Here is a 25,972-nt window from a genome sequence, read left to right as displayed (position 1 = left end):
TGAAAGCTCCTCATTCCATATGGTAGACTCAAGTCACCCTGCTCCTGGGGTGGGCATCCTCAGTGGTGGGAGTTTGGTCAGAGACACTCTTCAACTCCTGTTCAGTATAGTTTTCCCACTGTACAGATGTGTGCCAGGTGCACTAATAATTAATCAGTTGTGTCCACAATATAAGATACAAGTTGGCTAATCCTAGCTGCGATTATTAGCATGTACTTTCTTGACTTCAACAAACTGCACATACAAAGGAGAAATGCTGCTGAAAAGCCAATTAAAGATTTTTCTTTAGGTATGGAGGCTTTAAAATGATAATCAAAAGACTGCTTAGAACAAGGCTGGTTTGCTGTATTACCCTCTGCCCTGCTCTGCATTTTTCCTTTTAACTACAACTTGGTAAACAAGAGCTAATTCTTAGTAATAACCCAGAAAGTTAATGTCATTCTCTAAGCTGTCATTAGAAGAAATGTTGACTTTATTGATGTGATATTCCTCCTATAGCCAGGAAAACATTTTTAAAAATAATTCAACTGAGAGCATGGTCCTACTTCAGGCTCATTTTATGATGGGGAGAAGAGTATTCTGCGCTTGGGAATTTTTTAGTGGCTTCCCAAAGGTCTGGGTTTTATGGGCTACTAATAATCACTGTGATTTATTGAGCACCTACTACATACAAGGCACTTTACATATATTAGCTTTGTGTGCTCTCAGAGCACTGTGCATTTTCATAGTAGCACTTATCACAGTTCTAACCTCCACTTATTTATATGATTAATTGTTTAACGTGCGTCTTCCCCACTGGACAATCACCTCCACGTCTATGGATCTGTATTGATTTTTGTTCCCTGTTGTTGCCCCCAACACTTAGGGCCTGGCACATATTAGGTACAAAATAAATATTGCTTGGATGGATGAGTGAACCCAGATGCAGAGTGGTATGATTTTAGAAATGAGGAAATGGAAAGAGAGAGTGGTTGGGTGTCTTATTAAAAATCTAAAATTGGCAGGGTAGGGAATCAAGTTCAAGTGTGTCTGGTCCAGTGGCTACTCCCTTTCCACCACACCTGCCTTCTCAAACTTGAACGTGCCTTTGAATCACCTGGGGGAATCTTATTAAAATGCAGATTCTCATTCAGAAGGTCTGAGATGGGCCCAAGAATTTGCATTTCTAACAGGTTCCCAGGTGATGCCCATGCCACCCTCCACAGAACCATGCTTTGTGTAGCTGAGGTCTGCACCACAGTTGCAGTGTGAAAAGTGATAACTTCCTTACCTGTTGGAGGCATATGTGGTTCTATCTGCAAAGGCTTGCCATCAGACAGAGCCCTTGCACCTGTACTGGTCTCCTAAGGAAAGTGTCACAGGGATCTGCTTTTGGATAAATACACTGGCCCCTTCCATCAGTTGGTTATCCATGGGCTATGATCTTTGACCAGTCTTATCTCAGGTATTGATGATACTAATGGGCCCTGCTGCCTCCAGTATAAGTCTCATACTTGGTACTAGGTGTTGTTTCTGCTCTAAAGATATCCAGGACCCCCACCCCTCACATTTACCATGTGAAATGCCAAGGAGTAGCAATACCTTTCAAAAGTTCCTTTGGGTGTTTAGTTGATGAATGAGTCTTGTTGAGAATCTAGAGTCACCAGACATCAGATGGTCCCACCATCCACTCTATAGCCATCAAATGGCCCAAAACCCAGTGGGTGAAGGAAGGCTGCCTCAATGACCCTTCTGTTGCTACCCATTCTACCTATTCGAGGTACTTCAAGCTCTACCCTTCTTGTTAGCATGTCTGTGACAGCCTCTTCCTAAATATCCTCCCAAGCTCAGCACTTCCTCCTAGCTCTTGAGCAATAGGGACAGAGGTTGGCTTTTTTACTAGTCAGAGTGGGGGGGGTCCAAGGTCTAGGTGCTTATCTTGACCCTTTGACACCACATAGGGGAGCATATCTCTGTGAGAAGGGGCCCCTCAGTCAGAGCTGTGATTCCATATCACTGAGCAGTCTGATGCCCAGCCCCACCTATAATTTGTCACCACCTCTGGCTGTTTCATCAGTCTCTGAGTTCAACTCTTGCTAACTGTAGGATGATATCTGGGTTCTGACTTTAGGCCGACTGATTCTCTCTTCTTCCCAGCCATTCACATCAGATCTATTCATAATCTTTGTGCCTGATTGGAGCCTACCTTTCATTCATCATGTAACATAATGTCACCATTTTTGTGTATGTGCAAGGTTAAAGATTCGTATATGTTGTATTCTAATTGTGTAGTAGTAAGAATTGAAGGGATACTTAAAAAATTTATTTTAGCTCTGTATTTTGAGAAACTCTTTCAGATACTCTGTTATAGTATTCAGCTCTGGTAAATGGTCATGAAGGATATTTTAATGAGATGAGGACTTGCAAGTTAAGTATATTATTGAAATCACATTGAAAGTAATTTGGCAGATACCTGTAGTTTGTCCTGAAGCCACTTATTGAAGAGCTTGCTTTAATTTTCTTCACATGGACAGACAAGGCACAGGAATAAGAGATGATGAGTCAAGAGTATACCACTGGTAGAATTTTCTTAAAGCACTCGATGTGTTTTCACATTCTATCTTTTTACATTAGGTTTTCTCCCTTTCATTTTTATTTTCCGTTTGTTCAAGAGTGTTACATTGATTCAATCTGTGTAAACTGTATGCCTCTCCTTTGGGATTAATCAGTTTCCCCAAGGTAGTGATTAAAGCATACAGATGTGGGAAGCCACAAATACAAAAGACAGCTTACATCTCACTTTTCTTTTATATATATATATATAAATTAATCCCATTTTGTAATACCTTAGCATCATGGTCATTGTTCCCATTAAATACCGTATTTTGTGAAATGATACAATCTGTGAGGCATTTCTCATTATGTAGACACCATGTCTTTAAATTATGGCAATTTCTTAAGATTTTAAAGCAAAATGAGCTCTTAGAAATGTGATTAATAGTAGAGAATGAAGCTAATGCTGGGTCATCAGTGGCACTCCATTACAAAAAGGTTGGACTAATAAAAGCATCCATCTTTTTGACCAATAAAGCATTTGAATGATATGCTTATAGTTTTTATCATATAGTAGTTACTTGGTACTGAGTAAACTCTGAACTTGCATTGAAGAAAGGCGATTCTACTTAAGTGGCTGATGCACTAGTTCTTTGATGATGTGAGAAAAGGCAAGTCTGGGAGGGAGGCTTACGTTGGAGCTGCCAGTTTGATTTTTATGTTGTCTTCTGCAAGCATAATACCCATGACCCAGGATCCCCATTCAGTTTGAGGACGAGAGTGGAGAATCTAGTCAATTGATTATTTATTTCTCTACCAGCATAAGTGTATACAGTAGGCTCTCTATAAGTGTTTTGTGAGTTGCCTTGTTAGGAATAACATGCTTAGGAGTCAAGGATACAGCTTGGTCCTCATCTGGGTCTCTTAAGTCTCCTCTAGCTCAGCTCCCCGATACAAAGCTTGTACCACGTGCTGGTGTGTTGGAAGAGGATTTTTAGGTGGTTCATAAATCATTCACCAATTCTCATTTTTGTGATTTGATGTTGAAGCAATTCCATTTTCAGTCTGTTTTAATCCTTCTGATAAAGCCAAGGAGAAAGTCTCCATTTGGTACTAGTATGTCTTTAATCTCTCTTTTCCGGTTGTAAGCTCATTATTTAACAAAGAAAGAACATGGCTCCCGCTCAGAGCCTTTGTGGACAGCAGGATCTAGCTAGACTTTAATAACATTGGTTGGGTTGTATTACATTTATTATAAAGTCTTTCTCTGCTACCGAGGGATACACACTGGTTTCCATTTGACGAAGTGATATAAAGTTTCCTCTGAAATAGATTTCTATGTTTGTTAAAAGTGAATAAATTTTTTTTTTTTTTTGTGAGGAAGATCAGCCCTGAGCTAACATCTGTGCCAATCCTCCTCTTTTTGCTGAGGAAGATGGGCCCTGAGCTAACATCTGTTGCCAACCCGCCTCCTTTTTTTTCCCCTTCTTCTCCCCAAAGCCCCAGTAGATAGTTGTATGTCACAGTTGCACATCCTTCTAGTTGCCGTATGTGGGACGTGGCCTCAGCATGGCCGGAGAAGCGGTGCGTCAGTGCGCACCCGGGATCCGAACCCGGGCCGCCAGTAGCAGAGCACGCGCACTTAACCGCTAAGCCATGGGGCCGGCCCCAAAAGTGAATAAATTTTTAAAAATAGCATTTGGTGGTGGTATAGATGGAGATGGCAAAAATAATGGAGGTAGAAGTAGTAGTGAGTGCTTGAGGCTTGGAAACTGGCTCAAGTGGCCACTCAGATGACATGACCACTCGAAGAATTTCAGGATTTGTAAGATTTTCATCTCAGGGAAGAGTTGTGGAAAGAATGAATTAGTCCTTTCCAGTCTTGGGGCTCCCCAGCGCTTCCTCGGGATTGTTTTCAGTTTTTAAAATAGTTTATCGAATAGGTTATATGAAAGATTCCTTAATAAATAGACTCTCTGTCAGTTATTTTATTTAGCAAATAAAGCTTTTAAAATTTGGAATGCATGGGGAAAAAGAATAAGCAAACTGGGCACATGCGGGTAAAACTAAAGGTGGACGAGGAGAAGTTTACCACCCCAACTGGGGTAGAGGAAGAAGGTACATTATCCTTCCTACTCGTGGTAAGGAATCAGTAGAATTGTCTTGGAATACAAAGGAGTCCCGTTTGGGTAATGATTCCGTGCCTCGGTTTAGCTTGGCTTGAAAAACTCCAGGGTTCAGTTATTGGCCTTTATCAAGGGAGATGGTTACAACTCTTTGGATTACCATTTAGAATTGTAAACTCTGTTTATAATCCTCTACCGGTGGTCCAGTCCATCCAGGCTTTAGGAATAGAAAATAAAAATGAAGGTCAGGAGAACTCCTGGCAAAGATTGGTAGTGCGGATAGTGGGTAATCAGCATTTTCCGGTGAAGATGGGCAGAAAGAATGGCAGACACAGCATTCTGCTTTTTCTTCTTCATTTTTTCTCTCTTGAGCTTCAGGGGGACATCAGATAAGACACTTCATTTTTCTTTGTCTCCTGGTCATCTCGGCTGTGTGCATAGAGTAGTGAGCATGGAACCTGAGAACGTTCAGTTTCCACAGCATTTGAGGAAGAGTCTCTCTGTTACTTGTTCCAGCAGCCAGACTTGCATCATCATTCAGGATTGAGCAAGGCTGGGTTTCCGTCTCTAGGGCAGTGGAACGGCTTGAGCCCCGGAGGGCTTTCTAGGGCAAAAAATGGCGAGTTCTCAGAGTCCCTCCCTATGTCCCTAAGGTGGTAACAGGTCCACAAGCCTGAGAAATTCCCTCCTACTAGGACACTGAGTGCTCAGTGGAAATTTCTTCCCCAGACATTGTTGAGGTCTTGGGGCTGTGCTGGTTTGGGGAAAGGAGACTGTCAGCAGAGAGGGACTTGGGAAACAAACCACAGCACAACAAAACAAAAACACAAAAGAAGACACTCTTAACACTCTTGTTACTTGGTGACTTTAGGGTTACAGAACAAAGATTAGATCACTGAAACAGGAGATGTGAACAAGAGCAGCTAGAGAAGGTTAAGAAGTTTATAGTAGAACTAGGGATGTCAAATTTTGGTCCTTTTTTTAGACAAAGATGGAAATTCCAATAATCTGATTGTTACTAATGTAATTGCCAGAATCCTCTGAAGTGTATCTTTAGTTTTTTTTAATTTCATTTTCAAATTTTGCTTTGGCTCTCCAGACAGTGTTTTGCTGTACTTTGCACTGACATAATGCAGATTTTTAAGAAATTAATTAACTGATTATCAGTGTAGGATATAGATAAATTACCAAATTAGCAAGCAAAATACCAGGATATTTTGCTTATTAAATTTTAAGTAATGGAGGGCTGTTATTCACACGTATCAAAATTAAGTAGTTTAATAATGTTAAAGTATCTGTAAAATAGATTCAAACTAATGCTTTAATTGCAAATTATATACCTAAATACAGTATCTCCAATGAAGTGTGATAACTTTCTTATAATATGCAGTAGGCTGTTTTATGTTAGTACACATGAAGCAAATTTTTGAAGATAAAACATTTCTTTGTAACACTTTTGTTAGTGGACACATTGAACTTATTCACTCTTGGCTTTGAAGATCTAAGATTTCTTTGATAAGCTGACAAAGTGAACTTGTGTGTGGTTATAATGTAACATCAACTGATTAATTTATTTATATAATCTTTTTTAAGGGCAAAATCATAAGCTGATACAGTTTGATTTTTGCAGGGTGGTTGAGAGTGCTACAAGTCTCTTTGTTTGTGGACCCAGTGGCCTACAGGTATCTTGGAACAAGAAACTTGGGGAGAAAGGAACATCAGGGTTTTCTTTCTAGATAAAACATTCAAGATCCGAATCCGTGTTTGACCCATATATTTCATTGATAAAAGATGAGCCCAGGAAATGAATGCGTAGTTACTCAAGCATGAAAAGAGTCTTTTAAAGCTGTTACCAAATCCAACCTTTTGTAGTTTAAACCATGTGGATGCTTTATTTTTATCTACAAGCCAGGAAATAAAAGGGTGTTGACTGAGCTCTGTTTGCATTATTTGGGGGTGACCTTTTTTTTCTTGTAAGGTGCCATGTTTTTTTATTTCTAAGTAATGCCACCAGTAAAGAGTTAACTGGATTTTACTTGATTTGCTCTGGCTTATATGATGATGAGTAATGCGAGGCTGGTAACAGCAAATTGTTGTTTATAAGCAAACATGGCATTGTGCAAACAAGCAGGCCTGGTCTCCAACTGGTTTGATTTCATGGTGGTCAGCAGCTGATCTATGTAACATACAACCTTTCTGCCTCTCTAAATGTCAGAAGAATGACTGTTTGTTTATCTTGCCTTCTTCCCAGCTGTTTACTCTGTGATGCATTTACCTCGACCTTGATTCCCGAAGAGTGGCCCCTTTCTCCTCCCCAGTTCTGTTTACATTAGTCCTGCCCCTGGTGTCACCTATGAAATCTGTTGATTATTCCACCTGGTTAATGTTAAATTGCTCTTGTAAGATGATGTGTTTGTTCATAAACACAAATGCTGGGCCCCTTGTTTACTGTACCCATGGCAGCAATCGTTATTAAACAAATATTGCTTTGTTTGCGGGTGTGAGCAGCAGTTTATCCTGCAAGGTCTGTTTTAAAAAACACACACTCCCACATAAAAAAAACTCAAATGCTAGAATTTTGATAACGAAAGAAAAAGGGGAACTTGTCCCTGGAATGTGGTTGAAACAGACTTAGGTTTGCTTTTCTTATCTTTTGCTTGGATGAAGGGGCTGGAGAGATTAGCAAGTTGTTTGGTTTTTCTAAGAGATTTCCTTAGTGTAATGATATCTATGCAGTTGTTTGCTTTCTTCAGGAGGGAGAGAGCTCTCCTGAAAGGCCACTAGCTGGGTAATAGAACATCAGATGGCTAGAAAACTCTTTGTGGAACAAACAAGGACTTAGAAGGTCTAGGAGAAAAAGTCTAGTGCTATGAACAAGGCAGTCACCTTTGAAAGGTACAATCCTTGGATTTTTGTATTGTTGTGTGGGCATTGTGTGTTGTCATGTGGGCTCTGTATGATCCTGTGTGATGTGTGTACTCTGTCAAGTTTGAAAAGGGAAGATTAACTTTTAGTTTGATATGTTCTGAATAAATCCTCTGTGATACAAATGGAGACATCTTATCTGGGAGGAAACCATACAATTAATATACATTATATATTTTTAAAAGCTAGTGTTTTTATTCTTAGGTGTTACTCTTACCTGTCTCATTTTACGAGTTTATGCATTGTATCATTTCTAATTAAGTCAAGCAGATGTTGTGTTTCTTCATTCAGCTTGTCATGTGTGACTCTATCCGTTGGGCACTGGGAAGCACATTAGATAAGACCAAACATTAGCCTGTCCTTTGTCATGTTTTGCAAACAGCAGAGAAAACTCAGCTCACATCATCTTTGTTTTTTGTTTTTTGAATCATTGTTTGTTGCCGTTTCTGAATTTGCGTTGTTTCAATACGGGGTAGGCTAGGGGCAGGCTCTCCTAGCGTTTGCTGTAAATTACAAGGATACAGCACTGACTGGGGTGAGAGTGGAGGCGGCGGAGTCATGACCTTCAACCAGTGATAGTCTTTTCTATCAGAAGAAGCCTGCTCATCTCTCTGTAAGAGCAACTTAGCGGGGAAAATACGTATATGCATATTGGAGTTTTTGAAGGATAAAATTAAATAGTTGTCCCTTTCACACAAGGGAGAAATGTGAGCAACAGACCTCTGATGGCCTGCATTCACTGAGTTGCCATGAGGCTGTGAACATATTGTTTGCTTTGGCCACCAGAGCGGTTAGGGGCTGGAGGGGAGGCAGGAGATGCGTGAAGTGTGTCATCGAACATGCCAGTCATTAATTGATGTTAGGAACCTGGTCCCACGTATATCAAACTGTATAAAATATGGAAATGAAAAGATAATATTCTGAACTGGTTGTTGGTCACTTGATTCCACCAGCCTATTTGTGAGAGTTCAGCTGTTTGAATGTTCAAATGATTCAAGTTCGTCAGGCTTTGTTAGTTCTCAAACTTAAAATCTATTTTGTTCTGTAAAAATGCATTTTAATTAAGCTCCCCAGAACACCTGGCCCTGTCCTACCCTACGCGTCAGAAGCTTCCTTGTGGCAAAGGCAAACAGCCTAGGACTGGATTGGCAAACCTCCTTTTTGGTCTCTGTTTAATTATTTGAGCTCGTCCGGATTAATATGCCAGGGAGTGGGGATGCATTCTCCTTTGTACTTCTGCTTCCTAGAGCGGCTTCTCTCTAACTTCCATAGTTTGCCCACAGTTGCTATGATTACAGCACTTAAACTCTTGTCTACTGGGAGAGAAGGAAAAGAAGACCAACAGTAGCCGAAATTCTGAAAATATAAATTAGACATCTGTAACTTTTAAGAGGGTGGCATGCTTATTATTTGCACTCATTGATGTCTTGTAAAAAAGATTACAGTGTTCAAGAAAGTTTGATTAAGGTAGGTTGTAAGAGCGAGATATCTACAATTTCTCTGAACAACATTGCTGCACCGGTATTGGAATTTAGAAATGCCCTTTCCTTGGAAATATGATGTCTCCTGTCTTCACCTTGAAAGTCTGGTGGGGAAGGAAAACCACCGTTTTGTTAGGAACATTATTTTATTACACCCTATTCCAATAACTATATTCTGAGTCATGAATTACAGGGAAAATGAAACATCCTATTCTCTACCATTTCCAGTCCCTCTGAATTGCCCTTATGTATATTAAGTAAGTGTTGACCGTGGGTTTTGGTAGAGTTTTTCGTTGGTTGATTATCTTTAAATTTCAACGACTGGGACAATCCTACTTCTAGTAAGACCTAAAATGATTTAATGGCTTAAGTTATTTTCTGAGTTTCAAAACTCCAAAACGGTTGGTCATTCCAAAGAAGTACAGGAAATAGAGTATTTTAAAAGTAGCAACATAAAAGGTAATGGCTAGCACAAGCCCTTGATCGCATTTGATTGAGAGGTTGGACTTGGAGTTTTCTGTCGTTTAATCATTTAGTTAAAAATTCAGCAGTTATGTATTAAATTCCTATTATGTGCAAGGCATGCCTGAAAGTAAAGTTCGAGATAAAGGAATTTTTTTTTTTTTAATTCTTAAACAAATGGTGGTGGAGAAGTGAAGGAAATCATTTTAGTCTGAATGCTGCTTCTTCCATTTGATTGATAAATATAAATATAAAGTACTTCTGATTGAATTGATAAATACAAACTAGTTCCTATTTCTTTTTTTTCCCCTCCTTTGAACTATAAAGGTAAGAGAGCTACCATATTACATTCTTAACAATGACCATACTTTTCCTCCCAAACTTCTCACCAACTGAGGATTCCTTGCCTCACTGAGTCCTCGCAGGTGTAGGTTCTCCCCCTGAGATGCGCCCAGTGTATCCTGCCTGTACCCGTTCCTTTCTGGCACCAAGCCCTGCATTCTCGAAGGCAGAAGAGATGCTTAGCTCCCTCAGGACACATATACCAGTGCTTTCTAGGAGGGGTGCTCCTAGAGCTGATTTCTTTCTCCTCCTCTGAGAGGCCCAGCCCATCACCTCCATGATATTCTCAACCTCTGCTGACCTAAGATCTGAGAAGATTCCAGTTTTGCCCTACTCTGCCATATGGCTAAATAAGTGGCCACTTTTTTTTTTTTAACATGCTTTTGACAATTTCATTGCTCCTGAACTTTTTCTTCCTAAGTGCTAAATGAAATTCCAGATTTTTAAAGATAGATCTAGACATCTACAGTGCACGATAAAGTTGATAATACATAAATCATTTTTAACAACAGGTAATATGCATAATTTATGGTGTTACAGTGCTATCTTTTTGATATTTATGATGGATAATGCTCAGTTTTTGCCCTCATATTACTGCTTTAAATTATACCACAGGAAAATTAATGAGAAAGTAGATTTATGGGTTTCATTTGTTTGTCAATTCGGAAATTAATTGGGTGTTAATTTTAGCCGTCCCTCATCAGACCAGGACTTCAGCATGTGTGCATTACTTTGCATTCATTGTGGCTTACCTCCCATTTACTGTGGGTCACTAGCTTTGCATACATTAAAATAGCCCTCCGGCTCATTCCCTTGATTACTTTTTGAACTGCCATGCATTAGAAAATTTACGCCTTTCTGTTATAATTATGAAAATTTGGTATTGGAAGATGATGCCTTCATTACACAGTCAGCACACTGACTTCTCTTCCTAAACTTGGCTCTTGGATGGTCTTTCCATGAAATGGGACCCGCGCCAGTGGGAGCAGTGGATAGACCAATGGTGGTGTCTGAAGGGTTCATTCACAATTTGTGGAAGTCATCTCAGATGAGAAAATAATCAGCTGCTGTTACTCTGTTTCTCTTGTTACATCTTCCTCCTCCCCCTTTCTTCCTTTAACAGTTTGCTGTGGAACCCCCACCTGTAGGCTGATTCAGCATCTCGGGGCCAGTTGCACCCCCTCCATCATGCCCTTTCTTCACCTGCTTCCTTAACCCCTAAATTTCATTTGTTATCCCCTCCACCAGCCCTTCATCTCCTCATTGCCACCTGCTCCAGTAGCATCTTGCCAGGTGAGGGATGAACAATTGAAAAGCATGTACCACACACTAGGAACTGTGAAGCCTCCATGGTTGTAGCACTCTGCTGAGAGGCTCTTTCATCTGGATGCGGCCTGTTGCCTGGTTCCCTGTCTATTTTGAATAGGAGTAACACCCACGAGAGGAGTAAAAGGATGGAGCTGGTTGAGTGTCCCAGGCCACCCCACTGTTTGCCTACTATGGAAGAAAATCCCCTGGGCTGCACCTTGCTCCTTAAAACTCCTTTCGGTGTTTTGTGTTGCCAGGTATATCTTTTGCACATTCAAAGGGAACCAGTTCATTTACCTGGTGAGCCCCAGAAGTACATGTATGCTTTATATCTTAATGCAGACAAGCTTTTCTTCTTTCCTGAACCACATGAACACAGTTGTTAAGGATTTTGAATCTTCAGGATGCAACAGGAGTAATTTAAAGAGTTCTTCTTGCAGAACTAGAGCTAGCCTGACTCTCACCTTCACTCTTGTCCAGTCTGCAAACTCTGCATGGAGTGTAACTGATGATAAAGTAAGAGCCACGTGACCAGTATTTCTAAACTATAGAAATTTACATAGTCTCTCCATTCTTAGTGTCCTTCTTTCTCTCTACTTCTCGCCTCTCCCTCCTTCCTTCCTTCCTTCTCATCCCTACTCCCTTCCTCCCTTCCTCCTTCCTTCCCTTTCTCTCTCCCTCCCTTTTTTCCTTCCTTCCTTCCTTTTTTTTTTCAAAGAGCTTCTGTTATCTTTTCAAAATCGCATGCCATTCTCCTTTCCTTGCACAGGGATGAACAATGAGAGAGAGGATATTTCCTTTTGGATGGGAGGAGGACGTATAATCACTGTAATCATTTTCCTAAAAGTGATTTCACCATTAACTTTTCTTCTCTTCTCCCCATAGAAGTAGAAATATATTTTACAAAACTATGTTTAGTTTAGTTTACACATCCTTTCATGAACAGACCAAGTTCTTTAAGGGCATTTATTCTGCTTCATATAAATAATTGATCAGCCAAGTTAATTTACTTCTGCCTGACTTGGTCAACCATAATTAACTGCCCTGAAATCAAGACTGAACTTTTTGTTAGCTTAAAATCTTTCATGAGCATGATAACGAGGGCTTTATTTTCCCTAAATTTTCAGCATCAACACTGTAACCAAGGAAATAATCATAATAATAAAGCATTGCTTTAATTTACTATAAATACGTTGGCCTGGACGTTATGAATTTTCCAGAATACGTCCAGAGAGCAGCTCTGTTGGCAACAACAATAGATAAGCATGCTAAACTCAGTTCTTATCCTTTTCTACAAGTCCCTCCAGCACAAAGATCGATCTTTTGAAATCAGTAGCTCTGTAATGTTTCCAAGCAAGATGAGAAGTGGGCCATTTTGGCTTTCTTAAGCTTTCTGACATCCTTGCGATTGTAGCGTTAGCCTTCGTAGGGTCGTGTTGAATGGATCATACGTGATTTAAACAGGCCCAGCTCATGGGTAGAAGCCATACAGGAAGCCAGAGGAAGGTTTGGTTTTGTTTCTGGAGAAAGGACTTGTTAGGTGGCCATGCCCACCAGGTGCCGTGCCTGTATATTCAGGCACTTGGGATGATCGTGCATCGTTTCTTGTTCTCAATGTTCGTTGGTTATGGGGAGTCCCAGAGGGAAGCTGAGGTTATACAAACTGAGTGCCTGGGGCACGCTCCCTCTAAGAAAAAAGGGTGCAGTGTTCTACGTTCGAGAGCACAGATGCCTCTCATACACATTGACTTGCCCCCAGATGACTCTAAAATTGTGAAACGCAATAGAAAAAGACAAATAGAGTTGTTTGCTAAAGAATGCTGACACTTTCATCTTTGGATTTTAGATGCTTTTCTTTGTCCACCTGTCATCCTCATTATTGTCTTTCCTGGAATTACTTCGTTTTCCTTTCATTGATTTACTAATTCACCACCTTGCACAGGACTTTGCAAAGAGGAAATTCTCTGTCATTTATTGAATGGACACGTTCATGTCTGAAGTGGGGACTGATTATGGCTGCGTCGATTCCTTCACCTACTGAGCTTTGGTTTTCTTATCTATAAAATGGGAATAAAACCACCAACCTTTTCTCCCTCCGAGACTTGTTATGAGTTTGAAAAGTATCAGAGGGCTTTGTAGTTTGTGAAGCATGGCACAGATATAAAGGCTTATTAAATGGCTTGGATCATTCCATAGAAAGAAATAGTGCCAGCCCAGATATTGTTAGAAATGTTCTTAGACATCGATACTCCTAATTTTTCACATGTGCTTTTCACAAAGCTGTTTTCTCCTGATTGGTGTGGGAGATTATGGGAAATTTTAAAGCTTCCAACCTACATACTACTGTTAGCACTTGACTAATTAAGGACATCTTCAGACCAAAATAATCCTTTATGCAATTTTGGTCCCAAAGCCTGCACTCTCACAAACCTGATTCGCAAGCCAAGCTGCTTGGCCTGGTGCCTGCAAAACTTGTACTGAAGGACTTGGCAGTCTTCTCTGGAACTGCACGGAGCAAAACCTTCTCATCAAATTGTGGATTGGAGATTGTTCTTACTCCACCCACCAGGATGGTGTTGAACCAAGGAAACAAGCAGGGCCCGTCTCTTAGACACCTGTTCAGGTTGGAGTCCTGATGGGCACATGTTTTGAAAGTAGCCTTCTGCTTGTAGCCCTGCTCCATGAAGACAGGGTATTTGGCTAAATATGCCCCATTCTGGGGGAAGGTATAGATTTTATGTATAGGCAATGTTTTTTCTTTTGGGGGGGTCCAATCCCTGATATGGATAGGCTTTCCAGAAGGTAAAAAAAAATTTTTTTTCTTTAGGTATGCTTGTGACATATTCTAATAATTCTATGGGTGTCCTTGCTAACTGCTCTGAGACAACTGTTCTCTCCCTTAAATACCTAAACACTGTCTTTTCCTAGTTTCTGTACACATGGGCAAGTTTTGCAGAACTGAAACTGAAACATTAGGGAAAAAATACCTAGATTTCACAAATTGATTCTTTTTTTTGGTGATGAACAAGGTACTTACATTGCCCGGTTCTTACATCTTAGAGAAAGTTTCAGTTGTTTTTTGATGGATTCTTTACTCTGGAGACAGTAAGGCTATAAATGCAGTTTTTAAAGGACTATAATTACTGGAAAGTCTGATCTGAAGAAATGAGACTGAATCAGCTGTTGTTTCTGAGTTTGTTTCCCACCTGTTAACAAAAAATGCCATTCTTAATCCCCTTCAGAATTGGAGTAACTTTAAAAAATATGTCTTCTGGGTTTATGAAGTTTGTATTCAAGTTGGATCATACTGTGGCCTGAAAGGAAATGAGGAAAGATGTGAATTTTTCAGCTTTTAATTCTTCCATTTGGTTTTTGTGCAAGTCTATAGAAAAGAGACTTAAACCAATTTCTAGCAAGACAGCAACCTCCTCTATAGATGTCAAGACTATGTCAGTTTCCCTTTTGTCACATACGTCATGTGTGGGGGAGAAATCTGTAGCACTGGGTGTACATATGTCTTTCCAGGATTCGAAAAAATTTGTGTTAATAGTTTTCTGCCTTTTATCTGAGATTATTTCACATTCAAGTCTTAATTATTCAGGCATTTCTTAGCTTTGATGTTTGAATTGTCAGCTTCCTTTAGTGACTGTTGTTTTTCATTTTTGAAGTCCTAGTCTATGAACTTGGAGTATGACCCTGCCATTTTCATTGTTTAGCCCCCACTGCACGTCAGCTTTAACGTGGTTAAGAACTTGGACATCAGACTGAACTTGCTCAAATCCTAATTCCGCCATTACTGGCTGTGGTCTGTGTTGGGCAAATTAAAGTAACTCATGGAGCCCTAATTTTCTCATCTGCAAACTGGGGATAGTGAATTGTCATCAGAACTAAATTGGAAAATACATATAAATCACCTGCAGTGGGGCCTGGCACAACACTGCTGATCAATAGATGGTAACAATTGATATTAGCAAATATTAGCAGTCTTCTCTCATAATTGGACACCTTCACTGAAAGTTTGACTCCCTGGGATAATTATTTTGTACCTAGAGAGTAACCAGGCGGACTGTGAAATATATTTACACGTAGGCATTTTCTCTCGCTACTCATCTTGTACTATCTATTTTTTTTATTAGACGGTTAGTACTTTCAAATTCAGACCTTTGGTTTGGTCTGCGTGGGCAAGATTGTCTCCAAAATAAATATAACAAGGCCTAGACCTTTCAGGCCTTAAACCAAACTAGAGGTTAGTGATCCAGCATGAGAAATACCTAACTTGGAATAGGATTTCTCACGACAATTTTAACCATGAGAGAGTCTGAATTTGTTTAGCTTCTGAAAAGTGGGGACTTTTTTTTTTTTTTCTAAAAGTGGCCTATCTTATTGGCCAATTATGGCCAATTTTGAAGAGTTTCAGTACCTGAGTGATTCCAAGGAGTACGAATCTTGAAAACGCTGTTTGGTTTTTGACTGTGAGGGTTTGAGTGTGAATGACCTCAGGGGACCTCCTGATAATGTCATCTCCTGATAGACTGAAGTTGGAGACTGTTCCTCTAAGAATATAACATCACCACCAGAGCCTGCACATACAAAAATTTAATGTTATACCTAATATGCTGTATAGAATGACATTGGGTTTTTGAGCAAAACATCCAGATATAATCACAGAAATTGAACCATAAATTCTAGGTTCACGTGAAAATATTTATTTTTTCTAAGGGGAAAAAGATAACATATTTAAAACATTTCTACTAAAACTTGAATCTGGACCCGCAGTTTCTGACTCAAAAACTAGGAGACTGGACCACTAAAGAGGGATAAATTGAGTGGGAGAAAATGACAACTGTGTACAGATTTTGGCAACATTTAAGGCAGGGCCCTTCTCCTTATGTACAACAACTGTTTTAACAGCTGCTTTTTCCTTTCTCCCCTCCGCTCCCTCCTGAAAACCCTTCTATCAGGTTTTTGAGTCATGATGCAAGAATCTGGGACTGAGACAAAAAGTAACGGTTCAGCCATCCAGAATGGGTCGAGCGGCGGCAACCACTTGTTAGAGTGCGGCAGCCTTCGGGAAGGGCGGTCCAACGGAGAGGCGGCGGCCGGGGACGTCGGGGCGGCCGACCTCGCGCACGTGCAGCAGCAGCAGGTACTGTGCCCTGGACTCGGGCTGCGGAGGGCGCTGTGTGCGCATTCCGCCCTTCCTTTTACACTTCACCGCTGTGGATGTTTTATGCTCCCCTGTCTGTCTGCCTGCCTGTGAGCAGCATCTCTCAAGCCCCTCAGGGCACTAGAGTCCTGGTGGTTGGCTCAGACACTAATTCTGAAGCCCTCCGGAGTTCAGTCTTGGAAGCCCCCTCTTGGGGAGCGGTTGTTGGGAAGGAGATTGACTGGACCCCTGGCCACTCCCTCCCACCCGCTAATGTGTCAGCGTAAAGTTTTAACTATTTGGTATAAAATTCATCTTTGGAGAAATGGTTCCCAACACTTCAATTAAAAATGAATACATAAATAGGCTTATTAAGCCTTATGAAGAAGGAAATGAAATAAGGGATAATGGGTAAAGGAGAAATAAGAGATATAAGAGAGAAAAGAGTAGGTGAATAAGGAGAGGAGAAATAAATAGAAATACAGGTGGAGTTGGGTAAATGACAGGCAAAACATCAGTAACACAGGCATCAGGGTAAGAAATTGCTTAGGAAGGTAGAGATATGGACCACCACTTACGTGTGTTTCTTGTATACATTTGACAGTTGGTATGTGGCTAAATCCTATTAATGTTTTTAATGATCTCCTATTGGTGGCTCCCCAAAATGAACGTAAATTGGGACATACTCATTCCTGTTATATTCTTTGTAGGCAGGTAAGTGGGTACCTGTGAGTGATTGGTAAAATATTTCCAGATGGTAAAGGTGACCCAGAAAATGGTGTTGTGTGGCCAAAGTGTTGATGAAAATTGAAATAAGTAAATAGTATTTGCCTGAAGACAGGCATTGTTTTTCCAACCTCTCTTGGAATCAGGAAATATTATTAGTTTTTGTTAATGATGATGGATGGTCTTGGTTCCATTTTAGTCCTTAATTCATTTATTTAATACACAGTTATGGTGCCATTTGGAAAAAGGCGAAAAAAGAATGATGCATCTTTGGGCCTTTCTGAAAGAAACAGAAGTTGTTAAAGGATGAGGGAAGAGAAAGGCAAACCTTTTCTCAAACCATTTTCTTGGAATCTGTGTCCAGGAAGCAAAGGGAGTCCCTTCTTATATTAGGGATATAGCCTTTAACCGACTCTACAGCATGTTTTATTTTCTCCTTGCTAAGAATTGTTAAAAATATAAGGCATCGTTAGATTGTTAGTCTATTAGAAGTTGGTGGAACCAACATGAGATGATGGAACCTGTTGAGGGAAAGATACAACAGAGAGAAAGAAAAGGAAACTGACAGACAAGCTAAGGTCTGAATTCAGAGGACTTCGTTTAAGTGATTTGCTCTCTCTTTCGTTGGCAGCCCAAACCCATTTCTGCCTGCACCTGGGGCATCGTGTCAGCTGGAATTTATGGTGTGTGTTGTGTATAAATTTTGTGCGTTTAAGTTAGTGTAAATGGCTGAATTCTAACCAATGAGATTATTAGCAAAACCTATCAGTAAATGGTAGAAGGGTATCCATGTCTTTGTTTATGTGGTGTTCTTAGCTACTTATGGTTATATTGAGAATAAATAGTTGGTATTTTGGAGTGCCATTTTCTATGCCCTTACCATACAGAGGCCAAGATCGACTATATGGAGCAGTTGAGGTGGGGCTGTGGCCAAAGTGGTGTGAACCCCAAGTAATTACTGTTTAGAGTACATTAATTAAATAAAGGGAAATTAACTTCTTCTAAATCTTATTTGAAGAACTGAAAATCATTCACTATCTCAATGTGGTAAGCCAGCCAGAAACTTTACGTATATATCATACACGCACTCACCCACCTACCCCATTAAGAGCAACAACAAATTGGCCTCACAGAAGAAAGTTATAAAAGTGTATTTTAACAGCATCTTCCTGAAAAAGCGTCAGTAGCAAAATTAGTTATTCACGTCTCCCCTCTTTGACTTGGCTGTGACCACTTTGGAAAATATGTTGTTATAGGTTAGGAAAATATGTTGTTATAGGTTATCGATATAAAGGTGAATACCTTTTGATTGTTCTTTAAAAATATTTTTTAATATTTTTGTAACAATTTTATTTCTATTTGCCATGGACATGTTTGGGAAAGAAAGCAGGCAATTGAGTCTATCATTGTGGCCAAATCTCCACATATTGTGGTTGGCAAGCCTTTTGGGTCTTTTAAAGTAAAATACTGACAGCTGTTTGATGCCCCCTGAGTGTATGATGAAGTCCTTAACAGGTTGTTGGGGGAAAAGAAAATCGGTAGATGAAATAAGAAAAAAACTACAGGATTGGGAAAGTTTCACAGGACTAGAGTTATCAGAGTTTTCTTCCAGACTGAAAACTGCAACAATTAAACAGTTTGGAGAAATCTGAGCGCCTGCGTGATGGGCTGGGGTTGTTTTCGTCATTTTTATTCTACAGGTTTTTACTTGAAGTGAGAATACCAGCAGTGAGAAAATCACAGCCATGCTGAATTCATTACTGCAGTAGTCACACAAAACCACGGATAAGATTTCAATAACTGCAGGCCACAGTTGAGTAAACAGTTGCACTGAAATTTAATTCCTGTTGACTTTTCCCCCATTCCTCGCCAGGGGCACATTCTGATTCTGTAGTACAAAGACAACAGGGGTTACAGCTTTGATTAATGTAGGACAGTGGACGAGAATTAGAACTGTAAAATATGTTAGAAGTCCAAGGAACAAAAAGATCTGGCTTAAAAGGGTTTGGTATAGAAATGAGTTAATTATGCTGCGTGTGAAACTGAGTGTCATAGGATTTTCCAGTTGCACCAGTACAATCATTGATGATATAGGGATGACGATATAGAATTTTTACCCAGTGCCAGGATTTAAAATAAATAAGTGCAAGCCTGTCTGTGTTTGATCCATATTAGAAAAGATAATTACAAATGATAGAAAGTACTGTTTCAGAACGGAGAGCTCACAAAGATTCACTGTGGAGTGAATCACTTCTGTGCTGGGTTTGGTCTATAGGTTGGCTAAATTGGGTCCAAACAGAATTGTTAAAAAAAAAAATATTACATAGTTGACAACCTATAAAAATGGGGGAAATCTGGATTTTCCATCTTCTCTTGAAAAATCAGAAGCTCTGGTAACCCTGAGCCGATATTCCTACAAAAGTAACAATTGTTGGGAGCTGAATTGCTATTTAAGTTAGGGAGCCTGCAGCCCTCCAGTCTGCCCTAGTTCCCACCCAGCAGTGGGGCTCGTTTGTGCCCTCTAGGCAGGGAAGTTGGTGATTCTGGTCTGGAAGATGCCATCATCACTCACATGCCATCAGCCAAGGAGAGGTGCTGCCATTAGCTGGAGGAGCCCGCCAACACACTCACTAACTGTCTTCCTTCCTCTAAACTAAATGTATTACCTCTGTGATGTTTCGACTCGACTTCTATCTGGGCCATGAAACTATTACAACAATAGTTTTCTAATAACATAATTTGATAGAGTTTCTGAACATTTTCTTTTAGCCATTCAGTAATTCTTACCCGATACAATAACTGCTTTTTATTTCCTATTATGCCTGCCCCATTTCTAGGTCTGTAAAAGTTCTGTATTGGATATGCGCTACTCCATTATGAAACGCAGCAACAAATACTATTACCAATTACTCAAGTTTTTTTTCTTAAAGAAAGGATTTTAAAATGTCCAGAGCAATTTCATAAACTGTGTGGATTAATGCATTTTAAAAGTCTTGAATTTTAGAAAGCAGAGTTTTATTTCCATATTGCTGCAAATGAGAGCTTTTTCAGATAAGCATATTACATAGAGCATAATGTTTAGAAGTTTCTCCATATACAGCATATGCTGTCAGGTCAATTAACAGAATGCATACTAGAAAATGTTTATTCAATAAAAACGAATAGCTGTTAAATAAAACAGCTATTTCTTAACAACATTCCATTTAATGATGGGCTTTTTTTTTTTTTTTTTTTTTGGTACCACCTGGCAGTTTTATTGTCTGCAAATCAGTATAGGGAGAGCTTTGGTTGCTGTGGTTTTGAGGTGTGGCTATCATTTTATATGAGGCGGGCAGTTTAGAGTTAGTCTGTGAGAAAGACATAAAAAATATATATACTATTTAAGGAATTTGAACATGTATTCTTTAGAGAGTGTGGATAAGTAAAGTATTTATTTCATATGGCTTCTTTGACATTTGGTTTAAGGTGTTGGATCTCTTGGCCCAAAAGATAGTGGTACGTGTTTCATGTTAATAATGTAAAAGAACAGCCAGCCCTGATGGCCTAGTGGTTAAAGTTCAGCGCGCTCTGCTTTGGTGGCTCGGGTTTGGGGCCTGGGTTCAGTTCCTGGGCACAGAGACACACCGCTGGTGTATCAGTAGCCGTGCTGTGGCAGTGGCTCACACAGAAGAACTGGAAGGACTTAGAACTACAATGCACTGGGGTTTTGGGGAGAAGAAAAGAAAAAGAGAGGAAGATTGGCAACAGATGTTAGCTCAGGGCGAATCTTTAAAAAAATAACAATAATGTAAAAGAAAGAGAGAACACATTGAATGACTATTAAAGAGGTAAAAGAGCTAGGAAAGATAAGGAGCTTCTGAAAAATTATGAAAGAGAAAAGGAGGATCCATTGGGTTGAATTTGCCAATGAGCCATTGAAGGAGATAAAAGATTAGTCATTCCACAGGACCAGGGAAGCTCAGAGGAATAGGGTGAATGTGACAGGACTTTAGAAAAGAGTCAGTTATGGAGTTTCAAAGCGCATGTAGAAAATACACTATCAGAGGAGCCTGGGAGAATCATGAGTATATATCCTGGGGTCCTCTGAACTTGAGAAACAGAATTATAATGACCAAAGTATCAACACCTACACAATATATGTTGTGTATTAAATCAATACACAAAAGTTAAAAACTCTTCATTTTCAAAATGGCAGAGTGAATCCCTTCATTTATTTTTTGTTAACTGAACTTACTAGTTAATATTGAGGAGAAGGAAGCTATCCTGCCAGCAGTTCCAACTTTAACTGCCTCTGTGAAAAACAATGCCTGGAAGAAATAGCTGTCAATGTTTGGATGGGCAATAAGCTCGTTTGAAAGAGTCATCCCTTTGCTTCTCATTCTTACCAAGCTTCTTTTGGAGGACCATACTAAAATTCCACTGGCCGTCTTTTGCCTTGTTTCTCACTCTGCAGAGGGAGGCCCAGGTGATTAGGTGTGGATCTATAGGTGCCAAGACTGGGTAGCAATGGCTAGTTCAGCCTTACTATTCTTTTTTCTTTGAAAAAGGTTGCTTATGAACTTTTTAGGAATGCCCTCAAGTGGCCTTTCCCATTGTAGCTGCCAGGAACTGTATCTGAAAGGAGGGTCTTTTGATGCCATTGGAAGGGAAAAGATGATCAGCATTTCTGTATCCTGAAAGAGAAGCTTCCAAGAAGGGAGCGTAGAAGATGTTATCAATATTTATTGAAATGTGCCCTTATGGGACTGGGCATTGTCATTGGGGCTAGCACCTTCCTTCACTGGTAAGTGAAAATCCAAGCTATAATTTTAAAGAAATCACTCTCCCAAGAAATACTCTTTTTGGAGACAGTGTAGAGTTCAAATAGTGTAGAAAATATTGATGGTCAAAAATACTTTGTAGGAATCAATGCCACCAAAATGTTAGTGAAAACCATACAAACAATTGAAACAAAACTGAGACAGGAATTCAGATAATTGTGACAAAAGAAAAAGCAGCCACAACAATAACAAACTCCCACTTTTTCTCAATTCCTTTTGTGGCTATTTCTGGAAAAGGCATATTTCACCCTGAATGCTAAATTTACTTCTCTACTCTGTTAGTTTAGACCTGCCTTCCATCCAAATATTGTTGTCAAAGATTTATGTAACGTGTGATGTGAGCCTTGTATGAAATTCTTTCAAGTTTTTTACTAAACAGTTGTGTGTCATTAATCTCTCCATTGAAAATTAAGATGGCAGGGGAAACAAAAAAGATAAAAGCCATGGACATAAGAGATTGTGGTAATAGAAACCCAGATGCCACATTTCATTATGAGTGAAGTGTACCCTCTTGACTTTAGGCAAAAGCGTCACTACTTTAAGGTAATTTTAAGACCTGACCTGTGAGCTAATAATAATAAAAAAAAGTACTCCCTATCTCTTGTCTAATCAGAAATCTCTTTTTGAACTTTCAGAAGGTATGACCTTAATGGTAATTTGTTGACAGATTAGCTTCAGCGATTGCAAAGAGTTTGTTTTGCAAAACTGGCAGGTTCCTATCTGTTCTGTGAAGGTGAGGAGCCTACTTTGCCGTTTTGCAACTGCTTGCGTTTATTGACAACTAGTGCTGAGCCGGCAGAATTGGTATGTTTGTGTAATGTAAACGTATAGCTCGCCTGATGGAGTCTAGTGGACTTTTAGGTAGTGCATAGATTACTTGATAAAAAGGGTTACAAGGTGACTGCTTTTATGGCAAAGTAGAATAGCAATATAAATGCAAGTGGTAGACGGAGCAACGAGAAGGAAGTTTATATAGGGAATTGAACCCCATATTAGAAAGTTTCTTTTCATCACTTGGTCTTTGAACTCAAATCTATTGTAATTATGAAGTGTTACTTGTAACATTCCAGAGACTCTTTGCTAAATACTGTGTTTGATTTGGTTCATAGAAATACAACCACATTTTTTTTTTCCCCTCTCTCACAAGAAAATGTGGTGAAGAGAATTTCACATACTGGCCTGGTCTCAGCTTTGTTCCAAGTGGGCTAATAAAAGCGCTACACTGGAAAACAAGTATTAACTTTGTTTCTTAGCTTTAGATTTATTGAAATTCATTTATTCATTTGTTTGCATGTTCTTTCATTTAACTAATATTTATCGTGCACTGCCACGTGTAAGGAAATGTGGGGACCAAACTGATGTGCGAGGTGCTGGGACAGAATGGGGGGATAACTTGCAGGTTATTTGGCTAGAGCCTAAAGAGTAACTGTGGGGGCAGTGGGAAGGCGGTTAGAAGGTACCGTGGGTTCAGCTCATGGGAGGCTTGCATTTTTAAGCCGGAGGAGGTTTCTAAGCAGCGAAGAAAGGCCACAGAAGAGGAGGTGTACTTGAAGGTGAATTAGAAGATTGGCCTGGCTTGGAAGGAAAGATACCCTGAGAGATTGATAGCAGTGACAAGGCTACTGTGGTTGGTCCTGAATTTAGTAATGAGGCACTAACCCTTGCCTCATTTAATTGAGACTGCCTGTTGTTGGACCCCCCTTGCTCCCTGCATTTCTCCTCCTACATTTGAATAATCCTTTGGTCAACTTTAAGTGCCGTAAGGGCAGGGCTGGGCCTTCCTCAGTCCCTGATATTTCCCAGCACAGAGCACAGGACCTGACACAGAACAGTTCTTTGAAAGACTCTTGGTGAATGAATGAAATAGAAGAGAAAGGAAGGCCTGGATGGAGAGAGAGTGTTGAGGGGAGTGTTGGAAAATCGACAGGGCCTTTTGAATTAGGAAATGTGAAAACATCAAGGAGTGCGAGTTACGAAGGATGATTCGGGATTTCCAATCTGAATAACTGGCAAAATGGGGGCACCGTGAAACAAGAAGAGAAGGGCATCAGGAGGAGAACCAAAGCTCCTTGCTTACCTGTCGCTGGTTGGTTATTGTGATATGATGAAGGAAAGCACAAACAGAATTTGTAAATAAGGGATGGACTAATTTTGGAAACGTTTTCTTAAGAGGCTGTTTAAAAAAAGACACCCTCATATCACTATTTTGAGTGTATATGTTTATTCAGATTAAAATTATGGACTATTTTCCCTTTTTAGTCTTTGCCAGTTACTAATGACTATATCTTCCAAAAGTCACATGGGAAGTGCTGATAAACTGCTTGTGTTCCTATTGATCATGGACTGGGCTTATCTCTTTTAGAGAACAAAACTAGAAGTTAGATCTTTGATAAAGTCTTTATTTCATATTGACCCAAGCTTCTTCATATGAGTTTGTTTTTAAGGTGAAGGGGCTGCCTGTTGTGTTTCTTTTGTTGGAAAAATACAATGTGTAATTATTAAACAGTGGGTGCTATTGGAAAACTCATTTAGGAGGTATAGATTAAACTGCTTAGGGATGTCAAGGCCTTGTTTGTGTGTTTAAGTTAAGCCCTGCATAGAGGCGGATGGAGGTAAGGAAGCTCTGTTCTCTTTAATCCTTTTTAGAGGATATTTTCCAGTATCTTCTGCGTAAACTGACAGTGCAAATACTAACTGCAGATGGGATAGGATTTTTTTTTTTTTTTTAAGTTGCTAACCCTAAGGTTCTCCTTGAATTAACTCTTTTATCCCTATTTTTAGACTGCTCCTTTTAGACTGTACCCTAAATAAAGTTAACTTCCTAACGTGGATTCATCTTCAGCAAAGTTTCTTAAAGTAGATCATTTATTGCACAGTTTATCATCTACACAACCACAAGTAATTCTCAGCATCACGGTTGCTTATCAAAAGAGGCAGTGTCAGCTGATCCGAAATTGGGGTTTTTTTCCATTGTAACTTCTCCCTTCCCCAAGTCCCCTCTCTCCACGTTGAAGGGAAGGTGACATGATGTCTTCTTAGTCATTCAAATCCAATAACTTTTAATCTGAAGGTTAAGTAGTGAGATATAAACTAAGAGATGATAATATCAATTTTATGTTCACTGAAGGGCACAATATACCTCTTTCTAGTAGAGGGAAAATTGTGCGTAAAATGTCTTTTGCTTTTCAACAGCAGAGCCATGCCTCTCGGAGCCCCAGGAAGAAAGAGTTTTGGAAAAATTTAATAAAATAAGATGTAACATCCTAAAACAGGGCAAAAGTGGCCTTTTATTATTATAACTATTAAGTATTAATTTTTCAAAGTTGTGTGGTAAGAGGTAGTTCCATTTTTATAGCCTCTTGTATTGACTCTTGTTATCCTCTCTCCGAACTCAACAACCTTTCACAAGGTTAAAGACTGAGAGAGAATGACATAATGCTCATTCTTTCCTGACTATTTTTGGTGCTAATGTGTATGATAAATAATACTGTGATAATATTGCTTACCTTGCCTCATTTTTTTCCTCCTACTCGTGATATTTCCATTTCAACTCAATAGGAATTCAGCATCCAAAATTACTAAGTGAAAATGCCTTTACAACCCGCGTTTTTATGATATTCTGATTATCTCCTTAGATTTACACTTGTCTTAGAAAGCTTTTGCCGTGTATTATATGTGTATGTCATGTGCATTTAGGTATAGACTTTCTGTATTATTAATATGTTTTAAGAGGGAAAAAGCATCATGCATGGGCTATGTTATATTCACAGTTATAATTGTCAAGATTATATTCTGTAATGTAGTGATTCACAATTATAGTTACCAAGATTGCTTGCTGGAAATAATTTTAAACTGCTTCAGCCATTCATTCAATGCCTTCGTTGCGTAGGTTCTAGATACAAAGCACTGTGTTGAGCCTGCAGTCTATACCAGGAATTGGTGAACGAAGCCAGAAGGCCAAATCCAACCAAATCTCACCTGCCACGTGTTTTTGGAAATAAAGATTTATTGAAATAGCCACGCCCGCTTGTTGACCGCTGTCTCTGGCTGCTTTCTTCCTGCCACAGCAGAGGCGACTTGTTGCGGCACAGAATATATGGCTCA

At 39.6% G+C, this 25,972-nt stretch overlaps 1 protein-coding gene across 13 annotated transcripts in view; it reads left to right on the top strand.

The window, feature by feature from the left end:
• The window catches only part of FOXP1 (forkhead box P1), a 577,255-nt gene that overhangs the window by 332,619 nt on the left and 218,664 nt on the right, over positions 1-25,972 (top strand). For all 13 annotated transcript variants that reach the window (XM_087431333.1, XM_087431334.1, XM_087431327.1 and 10 more), the window contains one exon: positions 16,138-16,322. In XM_087431333.1, coding sequence (XP_087287459.1) covers positions 16,149-16,322 — 174 coding nt within the window. In that variant the 5' untranslated portion in view covers positions 16,138-16,148. The remainder of the gene's footprint in view (positions 1-16,137; positions 16,323-25,972) is intronic.

The sequence above is a fragment of the Ceratotherium simum genome, chromosome 5 (genome assembly GCF_057802395.1).
Source record: "Ceratotherium simum simum isolate JZ-2026a chromosome 5, ASM5780239v1, whole genome shotgun sequence".
Lineage (NCBI taxonomy): Eukaryota > Metazoa > Chordata > Mammalia > Perissodactyla > Rhinocerotidae > Ceratotherium > Ceratotherium simum.
This window is presented reverse-complemented; position numbering and strand designations above follow the sequence as displayed.